Here is a 20,597-nt window from a genome sequence, read left to right as displayed (position 1 = left end):
CACCCAAACTCATTCTTGCAGGGGAAATCCAGTGCCTCCAAGAATCCTTAAACCAAAACAGAAGGGACAGAGAGTTTGCACAACCCTTGCAGTTCCTTATTGCCTTACTGGAAACACTGACTGACAAAGGGTGAAGAACAATATCACATGAAGAACTGTAGTGCACACTCTTAGCTATGGCCGTATCTGCCTTTTGCCTTTGTGCTCCCTCCAAGACACTCTACCAATCTAAACTTTGCAGCTCCTGAATAAGGGCTGTAAACAACTACTGAAACAAGGAATCAAAACTCCTTACATCCCCAAACAGCAGTGAAGAGGCCTTTCAGCTGACAGGAAGATGCCACAACAAGAGGCCACTCCTACAGCAATTCTCATCTTTTGCATCATTTGCTAAGGTCTTTGTCTGTCTGTTCTCTCTACAGGACTGTGCATTGATTTCATTCCAGAGCTGAAACCAGCACACTTCCACTGCCTACACCTGCCTACACCTGTCCTAGGCTCTGCAAAAGAGCCAGTGTTTGCCATTTTAACCCAGACCAACAGTGCTGACTTTCCATTCCTCACCACCCACAATAGCACAGGTGGGTATGTTTAGTACTGTCCTAATTCCCATGGGCATTAGGGCTCCCAGAATGTCACTTCAAGCAACATGAAGAAATGCATGAAGTCAGCTGTTTTTTACCCATGTCACAGTGCCTTTGCAGGCACCATTTACACATGACCAGTGCCTGGTCCTCCATGAGTAAGAGCTACAGGATGGACTGACATGATGAGCAGGTGGCCAGATCCTGAGGAGAAGCAAGACTACACTCTGCATTCCAGACACTGTGATTTCCTGAGGCTGCTTTCCTGTCTTTCTACACTCCTCTAGAAAGCCACTGATGAGCACAAGAGCCCCAAACTACCCGTAACTCACTAAATTCATCCATCCTCTCCCCCTGGGTCAGGCAACTGACAGGTTCTGCTGAGAAGGGGAAACACACAAGAGCGATGTACATATGGGAAACTACATACAGCACACTTCCAACATGCACCAGTGACACTCCACGGATGTATAGCTGGGTTTCCTGGGAGCTCTGCAATTTCATTGTCTTTCACACCTTCAAAGTAATGCTTGTGTGCTCATCAGAAAAACTCATTTCAGAAGAGAACTTCAGCATGTTTCATTCTCTTCATTGCGAAGCTTGGAGATTCCTCTAGCTTAATGTCTTTTTCTTCCTTTCCAGACCAATACACCATGGGAAATGAAACCACAGACTTCACTGACTGGCCACCCACAACAGAATTTGACTACGGTGATTCAACACCATGCATGGGAACTGAGGAAAAGCACTTTGCAGCAAAATTTTTGCCACCTCTTTATTCTTTAGTGGTGATATTTGGCCTGACAGGCAACATGCTTGTTGTCCTTATCCTGGTAAAATACAAGAGGCTGAAGAGTATGACTGACATCTACCTGCTCAACTTGGCAGTTTCTGATCTGCTGTTTGTATTTTCGCTCCCTTTTTGGGCTTATTATGCAGTTCATGACTGGATTTTTGGGGAGGCACTGTGTCGAATTCTGTCAGGTGTCTACCTCCTTGGCTTTTACAGTGGCATCTTTTTCATTATCCTGTTGACCCTGGACAGGTACCTGGCCATAGTGCATGCGGTGTTTGCTTTGAAAGCCAGGACGGTCACCTACGGCATCCTCGCCAGTGTTGTCACTTGGGCTGTTGCTACTCTTATTTCTGTCCCTGGGGTAGTATTTCACAAAACTCAGAAGGAAAGTTCAGGCTATACTTGCAGTGCTCATTTTCCAAGTGATTCCACTATAAATTGGAAGTACTCTTTTATTTTAAAGATGAACATTCTGGGACTTATTGTTCCAATGCTCATTATGATTTTCAGTTACTCACAAATTCTAAAAACATTATTGAGATCTAAGAATGAGAAAAAACAGAAGGCAGTCAGACTTATTTTTGTAATCATGATTTTTTACTTCATCTTCTGGACACCATTCCATATTTCTTCTTTTTTGCACACATTTCAAAATTCATTTTTCATCCCAGATTGTGAACTTAAAGGCCAACTGGAGAAGGCAATTCAAGTGACAGAAACAATCTCAATGATCCACTGTTGCATCAATCCTGTGATCTATGTATTTGTTGGAGAAAAATTTAGGGCATATCTTTACACCTTTTTCCGAAAGCATGTCGCACCTCACCTTTGCAAAAAATGTCCAAGTCTTTATCGTGAAAAATTGGAAAGAGCCAGTTCCACATTCACACAATCCACTGCAGAGCATGACATCTCTACTGGACTGTAAAAATACATTACATCAGAACATTAGTTAGCAAATTTTGCATCACTTGCTATGCCTTAAGGAGTGCCTGACATTATTTAAGATTTTTGTGTTGACCATTACTGAAAACTCTATGACCCCCTATTCTTGTGGTCAACTGCCCCCTGAGATTACAGCATTTTCCATTGCTAAACAAAGAGAATCAATGAGTTGTCCAGGAAACATTAACTGCACAGCTGGGTCACATCAAGTTTTAAATAGGGCCCAGACGAATATGAGTGTGCTTTTTTTACAAAAATCTGTCCACTGAGATTTACTGAGGGGGAAATACAATATTGAAAATCTAAAGGGTAATAGGTCATCTCACAGGATCTTACTGGGACCATTTAACCCAAGGATTTTTCTGTTTTGCTGATAGCGCAGTCATTTTTAAACACAATCCTTTAACAGTTATAACTAAGTTATAGCATTTTGATTTTTGGTTTTTAATTTTATGTCTGCCATATCACCATTCAGTTGCTGACTTTTTCCAAAGTGTGCTTTTAATCAGCAACATTGTGATTTTTGTGGGTGCAGTTTTTCAAGCAACTGCACACACCAAGTTTATTGACTGCACAAGACAATGATGCACTCCTAAAAAGTGTGAGCTTGTTTCTGACAAGTCATATCACTCCAAGAAAAAAAACCAAACAAAACACTAAACCAGTAAAGGCCTTTCAGCAATGATCTGCAAGACCAGAATGAAAATTACCTTGGTATGTGCTATGCAAGTTTCTGTAAGAGAAAAATATCAGGACCCTCTGAAGGATGTGAGCATAGTACTGAGAGCAGGCTTACCTAGTTCTGGACAGGTAAATCATGTGCAGAAGAGTATTCATGGCAACACATGACACCGGTGTGTTAAGTTCAGTTCCTGCACAGGAAAAACATGCTCTTCGGACACACAGGAAGTCTTACTTTTGGGATACACTTCTAGGAAAACAGTGGCCTTGGAACTGCAAAATCCATACAAGGCATACCTTCCTGCCTTCCCAGGAGAAGAGTGACTCTAGCCAACTGGTGCCTCAATGAGAACTGCATGCTGATTGAGGACTCAGCTCCATTGGCTCACTGGTGTACTATGGCCATATATTTACTCCACTATTAAGAGTTTCTCTTTAAAAGAAGGGAATTCTAGGGACATGGGGTTAGCAAAGAAGAGGAAGGAGGAGCATAGCAGACAATTTCCTACTTCAAACTGTAAAGAAGTGTAGGTGAGCACTCTTTATGCAAGTGAGCTGTCCTTCTGGGTTTTTCCCCATTTCCTTGGAAGGGCACTGCTCATGTGTGCAAGGACTTGCTCACGGAAATCTGGAGGGGCAGGTTCAACTAATCTCCAGCAAGGACACCAGAGGGAATTCCACACTATTTAATGTCAGGCATGTGATGCAGATGCCTAAATTAACAGCAAATCTCTTCAAGGTTCCTTAGTGGTTAGTAGAGAATAAGAACTGCCTAAGCCAGGAGCAGTTATGGGATTTAAATTGTCTCAGGGGAAGATTAACTGTCCAGCTGTGGAAGGAACCTGAAAATGCCAGCCTCTTAATTTGGGTATCAGATTCCTTAATCTAGGTGGTACAAATACTCTTCCTCTTGCCTCAAAATACCCAGGCACTGCTTCTCTTATCCTATCAGCTATTATAACCTTGTGAGGTTAATAGCCACATATGGACTACACAAAAGACAAAAAACTACCCTCACAGTAAGATTTCTTGATTGAATGTAATAGTTCTCCTTTCTTTTCTACTTTCTTCACTGAAACAATGTGAAAGTACCTTTAGAATTTTAAAGCATAAATTAGTTCAGTGCAACACAAATCCTGCTGTAATGGTGATATTTCTACTGCTGTGTTTAATTGTAAATACTTATCTTGTTGGAATTAAATTTCTTCCCATTTTCATGTTAATTCAGTGAAATTAATAAAATCAGTGTCTGGAAATCTGTGTATACCTTGCAGCCCATGTTCTCATTTGTAAGCAAAATGGCATTGGTTCTGCTCTCAGAGTGAAGATGGGAAAAAGACACATGGGCATTTGCAATATCACACTTCAAACTAAGCAAACAGAGAATTATTGTCCCAGTCCAGAAGCTTCTGAAGCTGGCACAGCTTTTATCCATCAGAAAACTTTAGAAGAGTGACCTACAATAGCTTTGGAAAAAAAGTCTGGGGTGGGGCCACAGATTTTAAATGAGTGAGATTGGGAGAAATAGGGTTGTGTGTGTTATAAATAGAGAAAGAGTGGGAATAAAAGATGTCACTCTTTTAATATTGGGATAAAACCAGGATTCTCCATAGACTTTCTCCAGCAAATTTGAGATCTCCTTGCACCATATAGAATGATCCCAGACAAGCAGTGTAGAGTAATGCCAGACAAACAAGTTGCTCGTTGTCCCAAGTTTTATGTGTAAGGAACTTAAGGCCTCCAAGTTCAATATGGAAATATGCTTCTGCTTCACCCAGCCATTCTCCCTGCTTCATTGTGCCCATTCCTTTTTTTCAGCCTATGATCCATACCTTCTCATCTGTCCCCCATGGGATAAGCTAAATTCTATAACCACACCCCCTTTTTATTTATTTATGTATATAGGTCTGATTCCAATCTTCTATTTTGTGCTGCAGGAACACAAATGAACTAAACTTAAACATTATCCTATTGTTACGTACCCAAGCAGGATAATCCTTGGTTCTTCATTGCAGCTTTGCACTGAGACATGCAGGGCTCTAGACAGTTTTGTGGCAGTTTTTGAGTCTTAGTCATATGGGGCTGCACCATTGTACAGCCACAGGCCAGGTAGCCTCAAATCAGGCTAGCAGGACTTCAAGCAGTCAGGTCACAGAGAGATGGATATTCTCTTGGGGCAGGTTTAACAAGGTTTGCAGTCCCCATGAAAGAGAACTCATGCCACCTCAGCAAAGAAGTGGTAGAAATTTTACATATGAGAGACAAACATTCCATAACTCATGGGTGCAGGGGAAAAAACATTGAGATGAAGACACAGTGTGTATGAAAGAGCTAGAGCCACAGGCAGATGCACCCAAACTGTGTGATGAACTAGAGGTTTGTGAGGAAAATGGCAAGGATTTACCAATATGCCAGGACTGCAATTATAGCAGAGAAGAAACTAACACAAGGAAGAACCACTGCAGTGGTTGGGAGGCATCTGAGCTTCTCTGGTGAGATATTGAGGGGACAAAAGCAAGTATTTGAGAGAGTCTCACCAGAACATCAAACAGATTCAAGACAAATCTTTTTGAGCACCACAAAGACTGCTGCTTGACAACAAATGTTGAACAGCTAAGTTGACTCGATCTTCTTGAGTGTGGCCCGGCTAGCTCAGTGATGAGGTTTCTCTTCACTCGAGTTTCGAGCCAGCATATGTTTGTAGGGTTCACTGATTTTCTTCAAGAATTCAAGTCTATAGAGTGAGTAAAGAAATCAGGGGGGACTCTCTCTCTGGTTTACATTCCACAGTTTATTTCTGTGAAGGGGAATCCAAAGGACGAGTGACCAAGGATTTGGGGTCTGGGGGATCTCTTTCAACAGGGTTTCTCAGAGGGAGGGAACATCAGAGAGAGAACCAATGATTTTTCTCAGTTAGTACATCTTACAAACTTTCTACAAATCAAGGTTACACACACCAAGATAAGAAATAACAGACACCAACTTCTTCAAATGCCCACAAAGGTGTAAGAGTATTCTTCACAGAGGGGCAGAGGGAGAGAGGGGGGGAGCTTGGTTTCCTGGCAACACAGTGGGGAAAAGGAAGGGAAGGTAAGCATACTCTCCCAACTTCCATAGCTCAGAGGCATTCTGGGACAGGAAAAACAGAGTTATAAACTTCTGTGTTGGAAAGAAGGGTCTCCTGAGCTAAGGAAATTTCAAGCAGCTGGAAATGCCAGCAGGGTCCTCTCTTTACTCTATCCGGCCTCTCGCCGTGGAGCTGAAGAGAAAAACTTCTGTAACCATGGTAACTTGACGCCAGGTAAACAATTAGGAGAAAGAGAAGCTGGGGGGAAAATCATAACTAAAAGATGGGAAAAGATACATTTCAAGCTATCAACTACAACACTAAGTGAAAATTTTTGCAAGTTCTAAACTTTTGGCATGGAGCTCCTAAAGAGATAGCGTGGTGCTTTCAGCATACTTGTGAAAAGAATGGCCACATTCCATGGACAAGTATCTGCACACAGCTCCAAAACCAATCACACAGTCTAGTTCATGCACCGAACAGGACAGAGTCCAACCTCCCTTTTAGGAGATGCTACTGCCACGTGTCCAGAAACACGTAGGGAGGGATGTCCCACATAGCAAAAGATAACTGCCTGTTGTCAGGCAAACTTCCTAAGGGGCTAAAGTGCATATGTGGTACTGGTGAGTGCTGCACTCATCAGAAACCACCAGGTTTATAATCACTGCAGCTGGTTTGTCTGTGGTAAGTGTATGATGGACAAACAGAAATAGTGAAACTTTTGGTAACCAGTATATAGGGACATTCATGTCATAAGACTCTCTTGTTTGTTAAACCAACGGTAACCTTATGCGTACATATTTTATATAAGATAAATGAAAATGGGATATAAAGGAACAGGAGTAGATGGAAATGGATAAATAGAAAAAAGTAGTCACAAAAGTGAGAGAATGACTTTATTAGCCCTAACAGATACTAAAAAATGCGAGCCAAACAAATGGGAAGACCAAAGGTAAATAAGGTTTAAGCAGAACCTTAAGAGGATTATATAAGAAAGACTTCCAGTTATGAAGCTCCAAAATAAAAATCTCTCCTTCCAGTGAAAATTACAGGAGGAATAAATACAAAGAATATAAGCACCAATTTACATGGTATTTTGCTGCAGTTAATTAGAAACAAAGATAGTGCCAAGAGAATAACATGATGCTGACCAGGTTAAATGGCACAACAGGCAGATACTGCTTATTTTGAAATTTAATTTTGCTGCTGTTTTCAGCTGCTGATGCATACTGGCCTTCACTAGGAAGTGTTTGGTGTGGTCACTGGGGCCTCAGAAGCATTACTCCCTAATAAAGTAATAAAAAAATGTAAGCGAACAGAGGAAAAAAAACAAACCGGAAAATTCTGGTGCATTTAGAATATCTATAGCAACCAAGCCAGAACAAAGAGGTGCAGCCATTGCTTTGTACCTATATTTTCGTGACACTTGCCTATTAGGAGCTGTACTTTCTGAAAAAAATTGAATAGGAAAATTTTAAAAAAGATTGTCGAAGTCTGTATAACTGCCAAGATGCTTTGTACATCTGGTGACAGAGCAAGCAATCATGGTTTGAGTGTTTGAAGTCTGGAATGACTGTTCCTGGCAAGGTGGGACACTGAGACAGAGAAGGGCAGCATTTTTAGAAACATAGGCCAATATGCAAAACTGCACAAACCTCCAAGCGATGCTCAGCTCTCCAAAACTGTCTACACAGTTGTGCCGGTAGGATTCTATCCACACAACACGAATAACATGACCTATCCTGATACCAGACTTTTTGAATGGAATGGAAACCAAATGGGTGGAAGCAAAAGAGCCATCTGGATATACCTTGCAGAGATGCTACTATAAAGTATGGCAAATTATAGACTATATCTAATCTTTGACTCTCAAAAGTACTTTATGGTTTCTAGGGGCTGGTATTGTCCTGAGCATGGATTCTTTCACCTGGTGCAAGAAGCTGATTCACACAGGCAGTTGAGATAACTTTTTTGTTTATATCTAGGCAGAGAAGGTGAATCCACAAAGCTAAGACACCTCCAAAATGTCAGGTGCTCATTTTTATATTCTTTGAACAAAAAAAAAAAGAAATAAAAAAAAAAAATCAACATTTTCCACATGCGTACCAACCTAAAGCTGAAGTGCTTGGCTTTGCATTCTCTGATCTCCATTTAAGGGACAGTACACTTCCTTTACCCTGCATGCTCTGTGAAGAAGGGGTTTTTGTGAGTAAGAGGCAATCATAGTCTATAGACAGGTATTTAACTCTGTTAATGACTAAGCAAACTTCTTTGGCTTTATCAACAGTTTCATTTTCTTTGTAGCTTGATTTATAGTGTCCTCCTGTTCTTCTCAGGTTATAGATTTTGGTTCCTGCACGTTTGGTTTTTCCTTCATTTTTCCTAAGCTCTTTTATTTATCCTGTATTATACTTCAGTGAATTTTTAACTCTTTCAAGTTACTTTATTGCCTTATTGGCATATACTTGGTCATCAGACTCCGTTCACCCTCTGTGTGACCTAGTTTTCACTGGGAAGAAATTTGGTGAGTGATTTTCCCCTGCTTAATAACTAGGTCCAGGAGTTACAGGTAGACAGGAAGAACATATCCAATGCACAGATGAGATAGCCCCAAAACACCAAACTCTAGACCTAGAATTTATGTACTATAAATGTACCTGAAAAAAAAACCAAGGTGTGTGAATTAAAGGCATATGTAAAAATGAGTTTCTGAGAGATGAAATTTTGTGAAATGCATAACTGTGGCCCAAAAGTAAAATCTATTGTATAATAGCAACTCTTTATCTATAAATTGGGAAAGCATACATCAGAAACCCAGATAAAAATAGTAGAAGGAAGCAATATTCTCTTCCTCACTGTATAAGGAAACTTAGTTCAGTAAGAGCACCTTGGAGAAAGTAAAAATAAAAACAATACCATGACAATAGAGATAGGATGTGCTGCAATGTATAATGACGTATGTGTCAGATTTACAAAGAAGAAATAAACAGACAGCCTAAGAATTATAGGAGAAAAAGCTCCAAACCTTTGATGTTATTGACAATAAACAACAACGTCAGGAAATGTTCATCAGCTTTAGAAATGCTTGCGGCTTCCAGAATTTGGTTTTGTAACCCATCTTCTTTTACACCTGTGTGTGATGTGTTTTGGTTTTTTTACTAGTCTCTACGATAGAAATCTTAGGGTGTGGTACATCGCGCCTTTCCCCTGTTCTCCCCATAAGAATACACCTCACAGACGTTAAGCTAGACTTTAGGTGATGGTAGTTCAAATGATGAGTCACCAGAACTTTAGAGCCTGAAAGAAAAGGCCGAAAAGAAAAATAGCCTAAGCAATAAAGTAGTTTGAACCAGACGTCTTTATTCAGCCTTTTGAAGACAAAGGCACTTGTTACTGATGAAATAAAACACATGCTAATACTAACCTAGTTTGGACACATATGTGAATAGAACAAGTAATAAGATTCATCTGATTCATGTTCATTTGTCTTCATTTGACCTCCAGATGAAAAGGATTAACCATTGCTGTAGTGATAGACTTTTAATAAAACTGTTTTGCGCTATCACACTATGTATATCTAAGAAAGGTATTTGTCATTCTGTCCCAGGATTCCTTCTTCCCCCACAGTCTTTCTTCAGGTGGTGCAAGTTTGCAATAACTTCAATAGAAACTGTTAGTTGAATTTTCAAGTTTCTATACCCATACTTATACTTGATGACACTTGTGTATCACAGTGGTACATGAATTTTTGGTATGTGTCCCAATAGCCAATTTGGTACCGGTGTAAATCTCCCATCTCCGTGGGACCACTCAAACACTTCAGTGTGATGGGCTGATTACTGTAAAGATGAATCAAAGATGAGTCATTGGATAGGAAAGACTGACAAACGCAGCTCGACTTGACAGTGTACATGGCTGCACACTTACATCAACCTGAGTCCCACAGGTGGGGAATGTAGCTCACTTCCTTTCCAGGAATATATTTACGGAGGGAAGGAGCATCACACCACTAAACATAACTCCAATCATCTCTGAATGAAGACCATGATAAGTAAAATTCAAAGCTATATCAACCCATTGAATCATTACTTTTGTTACTGAACAGTAGCTTCAGTTTCTTGATAAAATGATGAGGTTCAACTTAGGTAAAGATTCTTAAAAGCCACTCGCGTTCATGACAAGCAGGAGTACACTTAATCAAAGAAATGCTTGGCAAGGGATTGAGAAAAGCTGAAAAAAAATCTGACTTACAACAATGGATGTGGTGCTTGCATTGTCCATGCCTGTGCTCACACACACAAGATAGAGGCAGCAGGGAAGAGGAGGTGAGACAGCATCAAGATAGTCAGATAGTGTGTTAAAATTTCATACTGGATGGGAGACCAATTCCTGCAGGAAAAATATTGTCCTAACAGCACTGATGAACAGCACATCATCCACTGCCCCACAAACAGCAGAAGGGGATTGAGCTTGCCTACAGCCTGATGCAAGATCTGACCAAATCTGGCCTCCCAGCAGCTCCACTTATCTGCAGCTGGGGTAGAGCTAATTGTAGATATCCTGCAGGTGCTGACAATAAAGTCACACAACTCAGTACTTGGGCTGCTTAGTGCCACAGCAATTCACACTCTCTCTGGGGAGTCTCTCATCCAGCTGTAAGATGCAGCTGCTGAGCAGACCAAGTGCATTCCCCTTATTCAGCTGTTAAAATCATGAGTGGCAGAGGCCCTCTGTTGGTATGCAATACTCTTCATCAGTAAATAACATGCCACACTGTGCTTGCTGACCAGACTGAGCTATGGAAACTAAAAGCTATAATCAACAAAATCAAACACATTAATAAAGCTAATGAATCTGTGGGAATAAGGGACAATTTCTGAAGACCAGCCTACCACAGGTCTCAGTTTTAAGTAGTAGTGGTACTTGTTGTTACTGTTAGGCAAAATGTTGTGGGCAAGTTTCTCAGGAACATATTTCAGAATTAAAAAGCTTGATGAAAACCAGGCAAGTCCAGCAACAGGTTTGAGACTGTTTCCCCTGTTCCTATGGTGTGAAATTATGAAAGGGTTTACAGTCTCCAGTGGGTTAAATAACATATACAGCAATCAATGCAGGTTTCACAAAGAGATACTATTATCTATTAATAATAGATATCTAAATAAATAGATATATAGATAAAATATCTATTAATTTTAGTACATAAATTGTTTAGAAATTATTTAGAAATTTAGAAATTATATATTGAAAATGTAATTTGACATGATACCTTGTTTCAGAATTAGAAGCATTCAGTATGAAAGCAGAATTTTTTTATCCAGGAAAGCAAGACAGTAATTGGGAACTTGTTTTAAGTGTAGTGGAAACAGTATTAGAAGCAGCTATTTTTTTCTGCTGACTGTGTAAAGGGTCTAATATAGTCAGTCCAAAAAGCATGGCGGGATGAACATAGCCTTAGAATACCTTTCAGGGGACTTTAATTTTGACCTTGACACTCCAGCCTTTAAAGAGCTCATTGGAACAGCTGATTAAGAAAGGAACAGAAAAATCCATATGTACTATGGAATAAAAATTAATCCCTCATGCAGATAAAGGTTGACAAGAAAAAGAGAGTGAGCTTTTCACTCTTTACTGTCTCCTCATGGATCTGAGGGGTGACTCACAAGTTGTGATTCCCCTGACTTCTGTTAAGGAATGGCAGCATCCAAAGACATCATTGTGTCTTTTTGTGGATTTTGTGTTTTAAAATCTTTTAAGGGTACCAAGGAGTGCAGAAAAGACATCTCTTTCGTGCTTCACTGATGGGATGAGATCCTCCAGACCCTACCAAGAGATGTCAAGGTGAGGCAGGGGGTTGTACTTTATCAGGTATCTTCTCAGGGGGTTCTCTGCTATTTGGTAAGGCACCATCCTTTTCTTGCTTTCTGTATTTTTCTTACCTCTATTGTCATTTCTTTGATGTCCAGGAAGGATCTAGAAATCTACTCATAGTGCAGCTTAACTAAAAGTCAGAGGAATCAGCTATGAGGAAGGAAATTGATAAGAGATCAGATTTTATCAGGCTTTTCTAAAGCTTAATTCCAAAACGTAAGTAACAGTGCTGTTTTAAAAGTCCAGGCTTACTACACAGACTAAGTCACAGTCTTCTGAGAGGGATTAAAATAAAAAATTCCATCCAGAAGACTGGGTGAAAGAAAAACGGGATCCATCAACTGAAATATAAGGACTGCAACTCAGAGCAAGAAAGTAATTCTGAATTAACTCAGAGCAGGTAATTCTGAATAGAAGCAGAAACTTTATTCATAGGCTCTACATTTTGTAAAAATAACAGAAAAACATAAAATCAATTTAATGACTAAAAAATGTAAAGGGATTAACTGCATGTAAACTGTTCTTGATTCAAACAGGTTAGCTAAAAGAAAATGATAAAATAATTATATGAACCCTTTTTCTAAAACTACAGCTGTTGGTTGTGAAATTTCAATTCCTAGGAGGATCCTCAAGAATTTCAACATATCTGCATGTCTCAAGAGTTTTAGAAAAGTAACGTCTGATGACCCATTTTTAGAAAAAAGAGAACCAGAGAACTGCTCCTTCATTTTTTTTTTTTTTAAATGAGAACAGATTTTTTTGCTAGAAGTTTTCAAACTGAAACATCCTTCTTCACACAGGAAGAGATGTTTTTGACCTTCATCTTGTGACAGACAAGTCATTTTAGCATTACTCCTGTGGTGATAATACAAGATATCACCTGCACCATAAGATACATGGTAAGTCATCTTTGCCTCTTTTTTTTTTTAACATTAAGTAGCTACTTAGGTATTATAATGTATGAATTGAAACATACTAGTGGAATCCTGCCAGTGTACTCTTCTTTAAAAATTACCCTGGAAAAATGCATAATTTATGTTAAATGGAATACACTAGTTTTAAAGGACAAAATCACTAAAATACTTGAGCAGAGGTAAGGAAAGAAATAAATCTCTAGTGATTGATCTGAGTAAGAAACAAAGTGGAGTACGCCTCCCTGATTTTGTCTCTGATAATTATATGCAATGATGGAAATATGGATTTTAAAACTGTTCCATCAAAACAAAACAGTTGTTTGAATGTTGAGTTATTTAAGAGTACTCAGGCTTCACACAGGATGATTAAAGAAAAACTAGTGCTGTATTTTAGACACTGACTCATTGGATCCTGTTTACATGCAGCATAACTTAGTGCTTTACCTCCATTTGCCACAGTCTTATAATTATTACCATTTTATGGGACTATGCAAACAAACCGAAACTGACTTTAATAAAATCTTTGCCTCTTAAAACACAGAAAGCAGTGACCTGAAACTCAGCATGAAACAGTGACATGAGTTTACTCATCTTTCCTATGGTGAGCCTTTCTTTTAAAAAATGCATGACTGCTAGTCTCAAGCAAAGCAACATAATTTGTATAGCAGATTGCAGGTTTCTAAAAATATTGCATTTATTTAAACTGTAATTAAAATAATATAGAACTTTTTTTTTTAAATATCCTTTCTTCAGAGATATTTGTTGACTACCTTTTGGGGTTTTTTTAATGACCATGAAATATAAGCTCAGTCAGATCCCTCTAGTTAGGTGAACTGATTAACCCAGTGAAATATTCTAGCCAGCAGCCAACAGTGTCTCCTAAAACATCAAGATTATAGGATAAAGCACAAACCTGCTTACAGTTCCTTTTTTCAGTTTCCAAATTAGTATTTTTTGTCTCTGTTGTCAGCATGTGCTGGATACTATACACAATACACAATTGTGTATAGTATCCACAATTCAAAGTAGTAAATAGTTTTGCAGAGAGACTTCTGAAGCAAGGGCTGGGCTAGAGGAATGGGGCTTGGTTAGCAGAAGCAACTGTTCAAAGGGAGAGCCATAACTTAAGCATTGTAAGGAAGAGGACAAGATTCAGGGAAGATGTGGTAGTCATTCCAGGAAGGCAGAGGAAAAAGAGGGAAGGCATTGAGATAACAGTTGACGGGAAGAAGGGTCTGTCACAAAAAGAATTCACAGTAAAAAAGAATCAAGTGATATCAAGGCAGCATTTTGCTATGATAATTGCACGAATCCTATCAATCACCTATTCACAAAATCTCACTCTGGGCTGATGACTTGGTTGTTTTTCATACCCATATTTAAGCATGACCATCCCACAGGTGCAAAATGAGCAAGACAGGAAGTGCTGGGTCTGGCACTCATCCCATAATCCCAGTATACAGCATGGCTGACTGACACATTGTAAATGAGGATATTTAGCTATGTGCTGGGATGTACTGTAAGGGAATGCAACATGGATCTAGCAGGTCTAGCTGAAGTAAATCTTAAATATTTAATTGAGCAATGCCCAAGTCTCATCATGTTTTGAAGTAAAGAATTTAATATTTTAGACCAAAGAGTGTTTTATAAACTCACTTTTTTTTTAAGTGTTGCTGAAAGTACTTAAGAAATATAAACCCTTAGCTACTTTAAAATTAAGTTATTTACTGACAACAGACAGTAAATCTGAAAACAGACAGAGCCACAGCCACTTCCTTTACCAACAAAACCATTACTGCTGCATTGTAATAACTACATAGTATGACTATGGAAAAAAACTGCTTCACAGAGATTGCCAGAGTTTCCTAAAAGACCGCCTTTGAAAAGGCTGACAGAACTTATTTGTTATCAAGAAATTGTATCTGGGCAAAGCTGAGACACAAACAATTAGCATTAGCAAACAACAATTTGCTAATTTTCTCTTACTCCTCATTCTCCAAAAGAAAACTTTGCACCATACTCAACGTACCAAAGTAATGAACATGGATGTCATCTTCCCTGTTATTCTTAGGAGCAGAGCTGGCAGCCAGACTCAAAAACTCAGGGAAAGAGCATGAAAATCTTTTGCAAAAGCAGCATTTCTTTTTGTACAAGGTGCAGATTTTGCTCCAACAAAACTTCCTCTTTTGGGGCAGATGCGTATCTACATTGTGCAGCATAAGAATCTCCATCAGGAGCTGGCATTTTTGAGGTCACAGACCTAGCAAATAGCCTCTTCCCCAATTTAGCTAATTCAACCACTTTGACACAGATTAGGGATGCTGGCATTTTAAGCAATCTGTTTTTACTGCAGAAAATACTCCTTACTCCTGAGAGGTTTTATCTACACAAAGAGATGCTTAGGGGATTTGACAAGCTCTAACTCAGAATGGACCACTATGCGCTCGTACCAAAAAGCAGACGAGGGGCCTGTCTCTCAGTCGCTCCAGCCATAGGCTGAGTTTCTCCAGTGATATTTAGTCTTGCAAAGCTCAAGTGAAGACAGAATGAAATGGTGGTGGTTTTGAGAGTGTGGTCTCTGAAAAAGATGCCTGCAATCACACAGGGCAGACCACACCACTGAAAAAAGTGCATTCAGGGAAGGCATGAACTCTGGTGCATGACATGAGAGCTCAGGGATCACACAGCAAGCTGGGGCAGACACACTGCCTGAACTCTTCTGCTTTGGGAGCACTCTGTTGCCTTTGTCTAAGAACAGGCATGACACTTCCAGGAAGAGGCTGATTTCAAAACCAACACCGGGCCATGGGCAGCCACCTGTCTGCCATGAAGTGTCTGATAGAAGCAGTCATGGTGGCACAGGAAGACAGAGCAGCTCTTTAAACAGACACTGAGGAGCTCTCTTTGAGTGGCTACCAAAGGAAGGCATCGATTGCGCTTCCTTGCTAAGTAACCAGGAGCACTTCTGGTCCCTCTGACACCTGTCTTCACAAAATCCTCTGCCAAGCTTCTCATGGGACACACAGGAATTCTTACGTGTTCTCTGGGGGACTTCGTTTGTCTGAGAAGACAGTTCTCTGAGCTTTTCAGAGATCAAGTTACACAAATCTGTGCTTCTGCCTCTGGCTCACAGTCCTGCCAGGGACTTGGGAAAAGGGGAGACTTTGGAGACTGGAGGGGCTGACTGTGACTGGACAGTCACAAGCCTTTCCCTGCTCTCAGTGTGTAGCAGAACTTGCCTGAGGGCTTTCAGAGCTCTGCTACACACTCACGTCCCAGGCCCTGACTCCTTGCAGGGGATGACCAGTCCCTCACACAGTGTCTAAATCAAGAACAGTATGTCTCAGATTCAATCCACCATTCCTCTGTTTCTGGTTAGTCCAGGCAGCTGACAATCTCTGCTGAGGAGGATAAATGCACATGACAATGTAGACATGGGAAATGACACTTCCAACACAAAGAAGTGAGACTCCACAGCTGTATGGATGAGTTTTCTGGGAGCTCTGCAATTTCATTTTCTTGACATCGTAATGCTTGTGTGCTCGTCAGAAAAACTCATTTCAGAAGAGAACCTCAGCATGTTTCATTCTCTTCATTGCAAAGCTTGGAGATTCCTCTAGCTTAATGTCTTTTTCTTCCTTTCCAGACCAATACACCATGGGAAATGAAACCACAGACTTCACTGACTGGCCACTGACAACAGAATTTGACTATAGTGATTCAACACCTTGCCCTGCAACTGAGGAAAAGCACTTTGCAGCAAAATTTTTGCCACCTCTTTATTCTTTAGTGGTGATATTTGGCCTGACAGGCAACATGCTTGTTGTCCTTATCCTGGTAAAATACAAGAGGCTGAAGAGTATGACTGACATCTACCTGCTCAACTTGGCAATTTCTGATCTGCTGTTTGTATTTTCGCTCCCTTTTTGGGCTTATTATGCAGTTCATGACTGGGTTTTTGGGGAGGCACTGTGTCGAATTCTGTCAGGTGTCTACCTCCTTGGCTTTTACAGTGGCATCTTTTTCATTATCCTGTTGACCCTGGACAGGTACCTGGCCATAGTGCATGCGGTGTTTGCTTTGAAAGCCAGGACGGTCACCTACGGCATCCTCGCCAGTGTTGTCACTTGGGCTGTTGCTACTCTTATTTCTGTCCCTGGGGTAGTATTTCACAAAACTCAGAAGGAAAGTTCAGGCTATACTTGCAGTGCTCATTATCCATCAGAGCAGAGAAATACATGGAAACAATTTCTCACCTTAAAAATGAACATCCTGGGACTTCTTATTCCTATGTTAATCATGATTTGCTGCTACACACAAATTATAAAGACATTACTGCAATGCAGGAACGAGAAGAAACATAAAGCAGTCAGGCTTATTTTTATAATCATGATTATCTACTTTTTTTTCTGGGCACCATACAACATTTGCATTCTCTTGCGTGATTTTCAAGGTGCATTTTCCATCTCTACTTGTGAAGGAAATAGTCAACTGCACAAAGCAATACAAGTGACAGAAACAATCTCAATGATCCACTGTTGTATCAACCCTGTAATTTATGCCTTTGTTGGAGAAAAATTTAGGAAATATCTTCACAGCTTTTTCCGAAAGCAGATTGCAGTCCACTTGTCTAAATACTGTCCTGTTTTCTATGCTGACACAGCTGAACGAGCAAGCTCCACCTACACACAATCTACTGGAGAACAAGAAGTTTCTGCTGCATTATAAACTGTGTTTAGTGAAAAAATGGAATTGACACTTGTGAGATCAACTCTGTGACAAAAGCCTGCTGAATCTCTCCTGGATATTGTCTCTAAGGCAGCTAAAAACAGAAAAAAAAGAAGCTATAAAACTAAAAAGAAAAAAAAAATCATAGAATACGTATTTACCAAAGTTTGCATTTGCTCACAGACTTGGGTATTTGTAAATACTCGAAAAGGATGTAGCAAGTTACCTGACTGGGGGCCTGAGCTAGTAGGCTAACAGATTTTTTTAAGTGAACTAGAGGTTATAAAGTTGCACTGGTTCTTCAGAAACATCTCTTGATTGTACATTACACAAGATATCTCACTCATTTAAACTCAGTCTCAGTCATATTTTTTACTAGTCTGGTTGTGTATCTCTGTAAATAATGTTAAATTACTAAGGTCTGTCATACTCCATGGAATGGAAAATTTTATACACTTAGAATGGACTCTAATATTTCATGGTATATTTTCCTTTGTGTATGGTTGAGTCCTAACCACTTAGATCTTTCTCATAATAGTTCTAACTATTAGGGGTTAATACCTGAGTGACTGTTGAGTTTGTTATTCTGAAGGCTCTCTTTTACTCATCTGCTGTTTTATATGCTACTCATACTAAAGAGGTAATTTAATTGAGCTATCACTAAAAAACTAATGTCCTATAACTGATCAGAAAATCAGTGTGGTAACAGTATTTTAAAAATAAAATATTTCACATGGAGCTTTAATCAGGTTGGATCAAACATAAAGAGTGAGTCAACAGTGTTTTAGCTTTTTTAGTGAAGTGATTTTTGCCATTTTTGTAGCCTACATAAGAGAAAAACTTTTTAAAAAAATGAATGCAGGCATAACGGCTGCCAAACCACAGCCGTGTTAGAGGTGTGAAAATGATTTCTGAACTGGATTGACACAGATGTTTTAGAGATAAGTGTATGTTATAAACATTCAAGTTAACAAAACATCTGAATAAGTAAAAATATTCCCTGTTCTACAGAGTCAATGGCATAGAGCATCTGTTTTGTTTTAGAAGCTGGTACCATTTGTGGGGCTGGACAGTGGGGTTTTTGTCATTTAGAAGTTTTACAGAGAGAAAAAGCTTCCATAATTAGTAAGACTGGTGGTTAAATGTGACTGATTCTCCAAAAGGTCAGAACCTGTAAAGCATAGGAACACATAGAAAACATGAAATAAATACTGGGCTACTCAGGTGCTTAAGAACATACCATAATCACAGTATTAATTAATTTGGGCCAAGTTCTCCTTCCAACAGCTCTTATACTTCCCCAAAGACAGATGGTATTGGACAAGTTTGGAGACTGTAAATAAAAAGTGACTCTTTTGTTTGCTGTTCCTATCCAGAAGGGCAATTTCTGTTTCCCAACTTCTCTAGATAGCCTTTTAAATAATATTTTCAAAGAAGCAAATGTTTCAAGAAGTCGCAAAGAAATTTTAGAGTGGAAAGTGCTTGTGAAAGCAGGAGTGAAATAGGGAAATCTTTACTTATCAAACCACTGGTTTTGAGTTACTTATTTTGTCATACTAAGCACCACTTTGGAACTACATCCACATGGGAAGTGTAACAGAAGTACCAAACCTCATTTACAAGGTTTTCAGCTGCATACTCCTCTTTAAGACCCTGTGCAGCAATTACTTTCTGGACTTTGTATATGGTTTTAAAATGGGTAAATAGATCAGCATAATGACAAATACACACCTAATCAGGCTGGCTTTTTTAACTTATAGAATACATTTATGAAAACAATTTTATATTTTATTCTGCTCTTGACAAGAACTTTGGCTTGGTCTTGAAAACACCTTGCCTTTACAAAACTACTTTCTCGGGAGGACTTTGATGCCAGACACAATAATGCATCTTTGTCAGCCCTTCAGAAGCAAAGCACAACAACCAAATGTGCGTGGGCACACTGTCAAACTTTCTGAGAGGCATGTCAAAACTGCCCTGATCCTTCTACAGCATGGACCTCTAATCATGGATCTTTCTAAGCAACAAGCAGCTTCCAGAGGAAGGAGATGGAACTAAGATTGGTGGCCTAGTGGATCGGCAGCTTATCAAGAGTTTTCATCACTTCACTGGAAAGGGATCACACTTCAGCACATGAAAACAAGTCACATTCAGCTACTGCAATGAACTGTGATCCACTGTGAGCCTGATATTTCTGAGTCTGAAAAGCTTTTCAGCCTGCCAGTGGCTGATTTCTCCCCAAGGGAAGATTTCTCAGGAGTCTTTCTTTCAAGGACAATTTCTGTAAATAACTTACATTTCTCAAAATAAATCTGTACAGCTGTGCTGATTGTGTTTCTCTTGTTCCACCAATGGGACTAGAGAGGTGTTCCCTTTTACCAATCATGTTAAGTCTGTATCAGAACACCTAATAAAAAGTACTAAAAAGTAGACAATAAAGCCTTCTGATCTTCTGCCTTCGAACTGAAGTCAAGCATCTTTATTTTGTGTCCAACAGCGAAAATCCATGTTCAAGGAGACAACTGAAAACACAGTACGTGGTTGCACTGCTGGTACATTCAGTTAAGGACTCTGCCAGTAACTATAATAATACTTTCTATTATACCGTCCATTGAAGTTGGTTAACTTTTTTGTTAGACTTCTGATCCTTTCCCACCTCCATCCCCTTATTTTTTGGAATAGCCCTGTAGAATGAAAAAGGAAAATAAATTCCTCTTCACAATACTGAAAGAACAGGCAGGACAAAATTGGGGTTTTACAAGTGGACAAAGAACCAGATTAATCAAATAACACAGGACCCTCAATATAAATCCAGTGCTCTTAGCTGCTTGTCACTAATAATCTAATAATAAATATGCTATTTTGGTTGTCATTACATTTGATTTTGTTTACATTTACCATTGGAAATGCAGTGTCTCAGACAATTCATACTGATCTTAGATGGCAATAGATCTTTTTTGCAAGTAGAACCAGGTTACTGAAGTATCTCTTTGAGGAAGTGGAGCAGGCAAGAG

At 39.5% G+C, this 20,597-nt stretch overlaps 2 protein-coding genes across 3 annotated transcripts; both read left to right on the top strand.

Annotated features, from left to right (window-relative positions):
• The first annotated feature begins 448 nt into the window (after window positions 1-448).
• Window positions 449-4,252, top strand: LOC131576545 (C-C chemokine receptor type 5-like). Its single transcript, XM_058833371.1, has 2 exons — window positions 449-581; window positions 1,227-4,252. The coding sequence occupies exon 2, from the start codon at window positions 1,238-1,240 to the stop codon at window positions 2,306-2,308; it is 1,071 nt and encodes a 356-aa protein (XP_058689354.1). The 5' UTR covers window positions 449-581; window positions 1,227-1,237; the 3' UTR covers window positions 2,309-4,252.
• Window positions 495-20,031, top strand: LOC131576546 (C-C chemokine receptor type 5-like). 2 transcript variants are annotated; one of them, XM_058833373.1, is made up of 2 exons: window positions 495-581; window positions 16,502-20,031. In XM_058833373.1, the coding sequence occupies exon 2, from the start codon at window positions 16,513-16,515 to the stop codon at window positions 17,581-17,583; it is 1,071 nt and encodes a 356-aa protein (XP_058689356.1). In that variant the 5' UTR covers window positions 495-581; window positions 16,502-16,512; the 3' UTR covers window positions 17,584-20,031. The 2 variants fall into 2 exon arrangements, with proteins under 2 accessions (XP_058689356.1, XP_058689355.1); XM_058833372.1 differs by lacking the exon at window positions 495-581 and adding an exon at window positions 12,732-12,840.
• The last annotated feature ends 566 nt before the right edge of the window (window positions 20,032-20,597 follow it).

Source organism: Poecile atricapillus, chromosome 2 (assembly GCF_030490865.1).
Source record: "Poecile atricapillus isolate bPoeAtr1 chromosome 2, bPoeAtr1.hap1, whole genome shotgun sequence".
In the NCBI taxonomy this organism is placed as follows: Eukaryota; Metazoa; Chordata; class Aves; order Passeriformes; family Paridae; genus Poecile; species Poecile atricapillus.
This window is presented reverse-complemented; position numbering and strand designations above follow the sequence as displayed.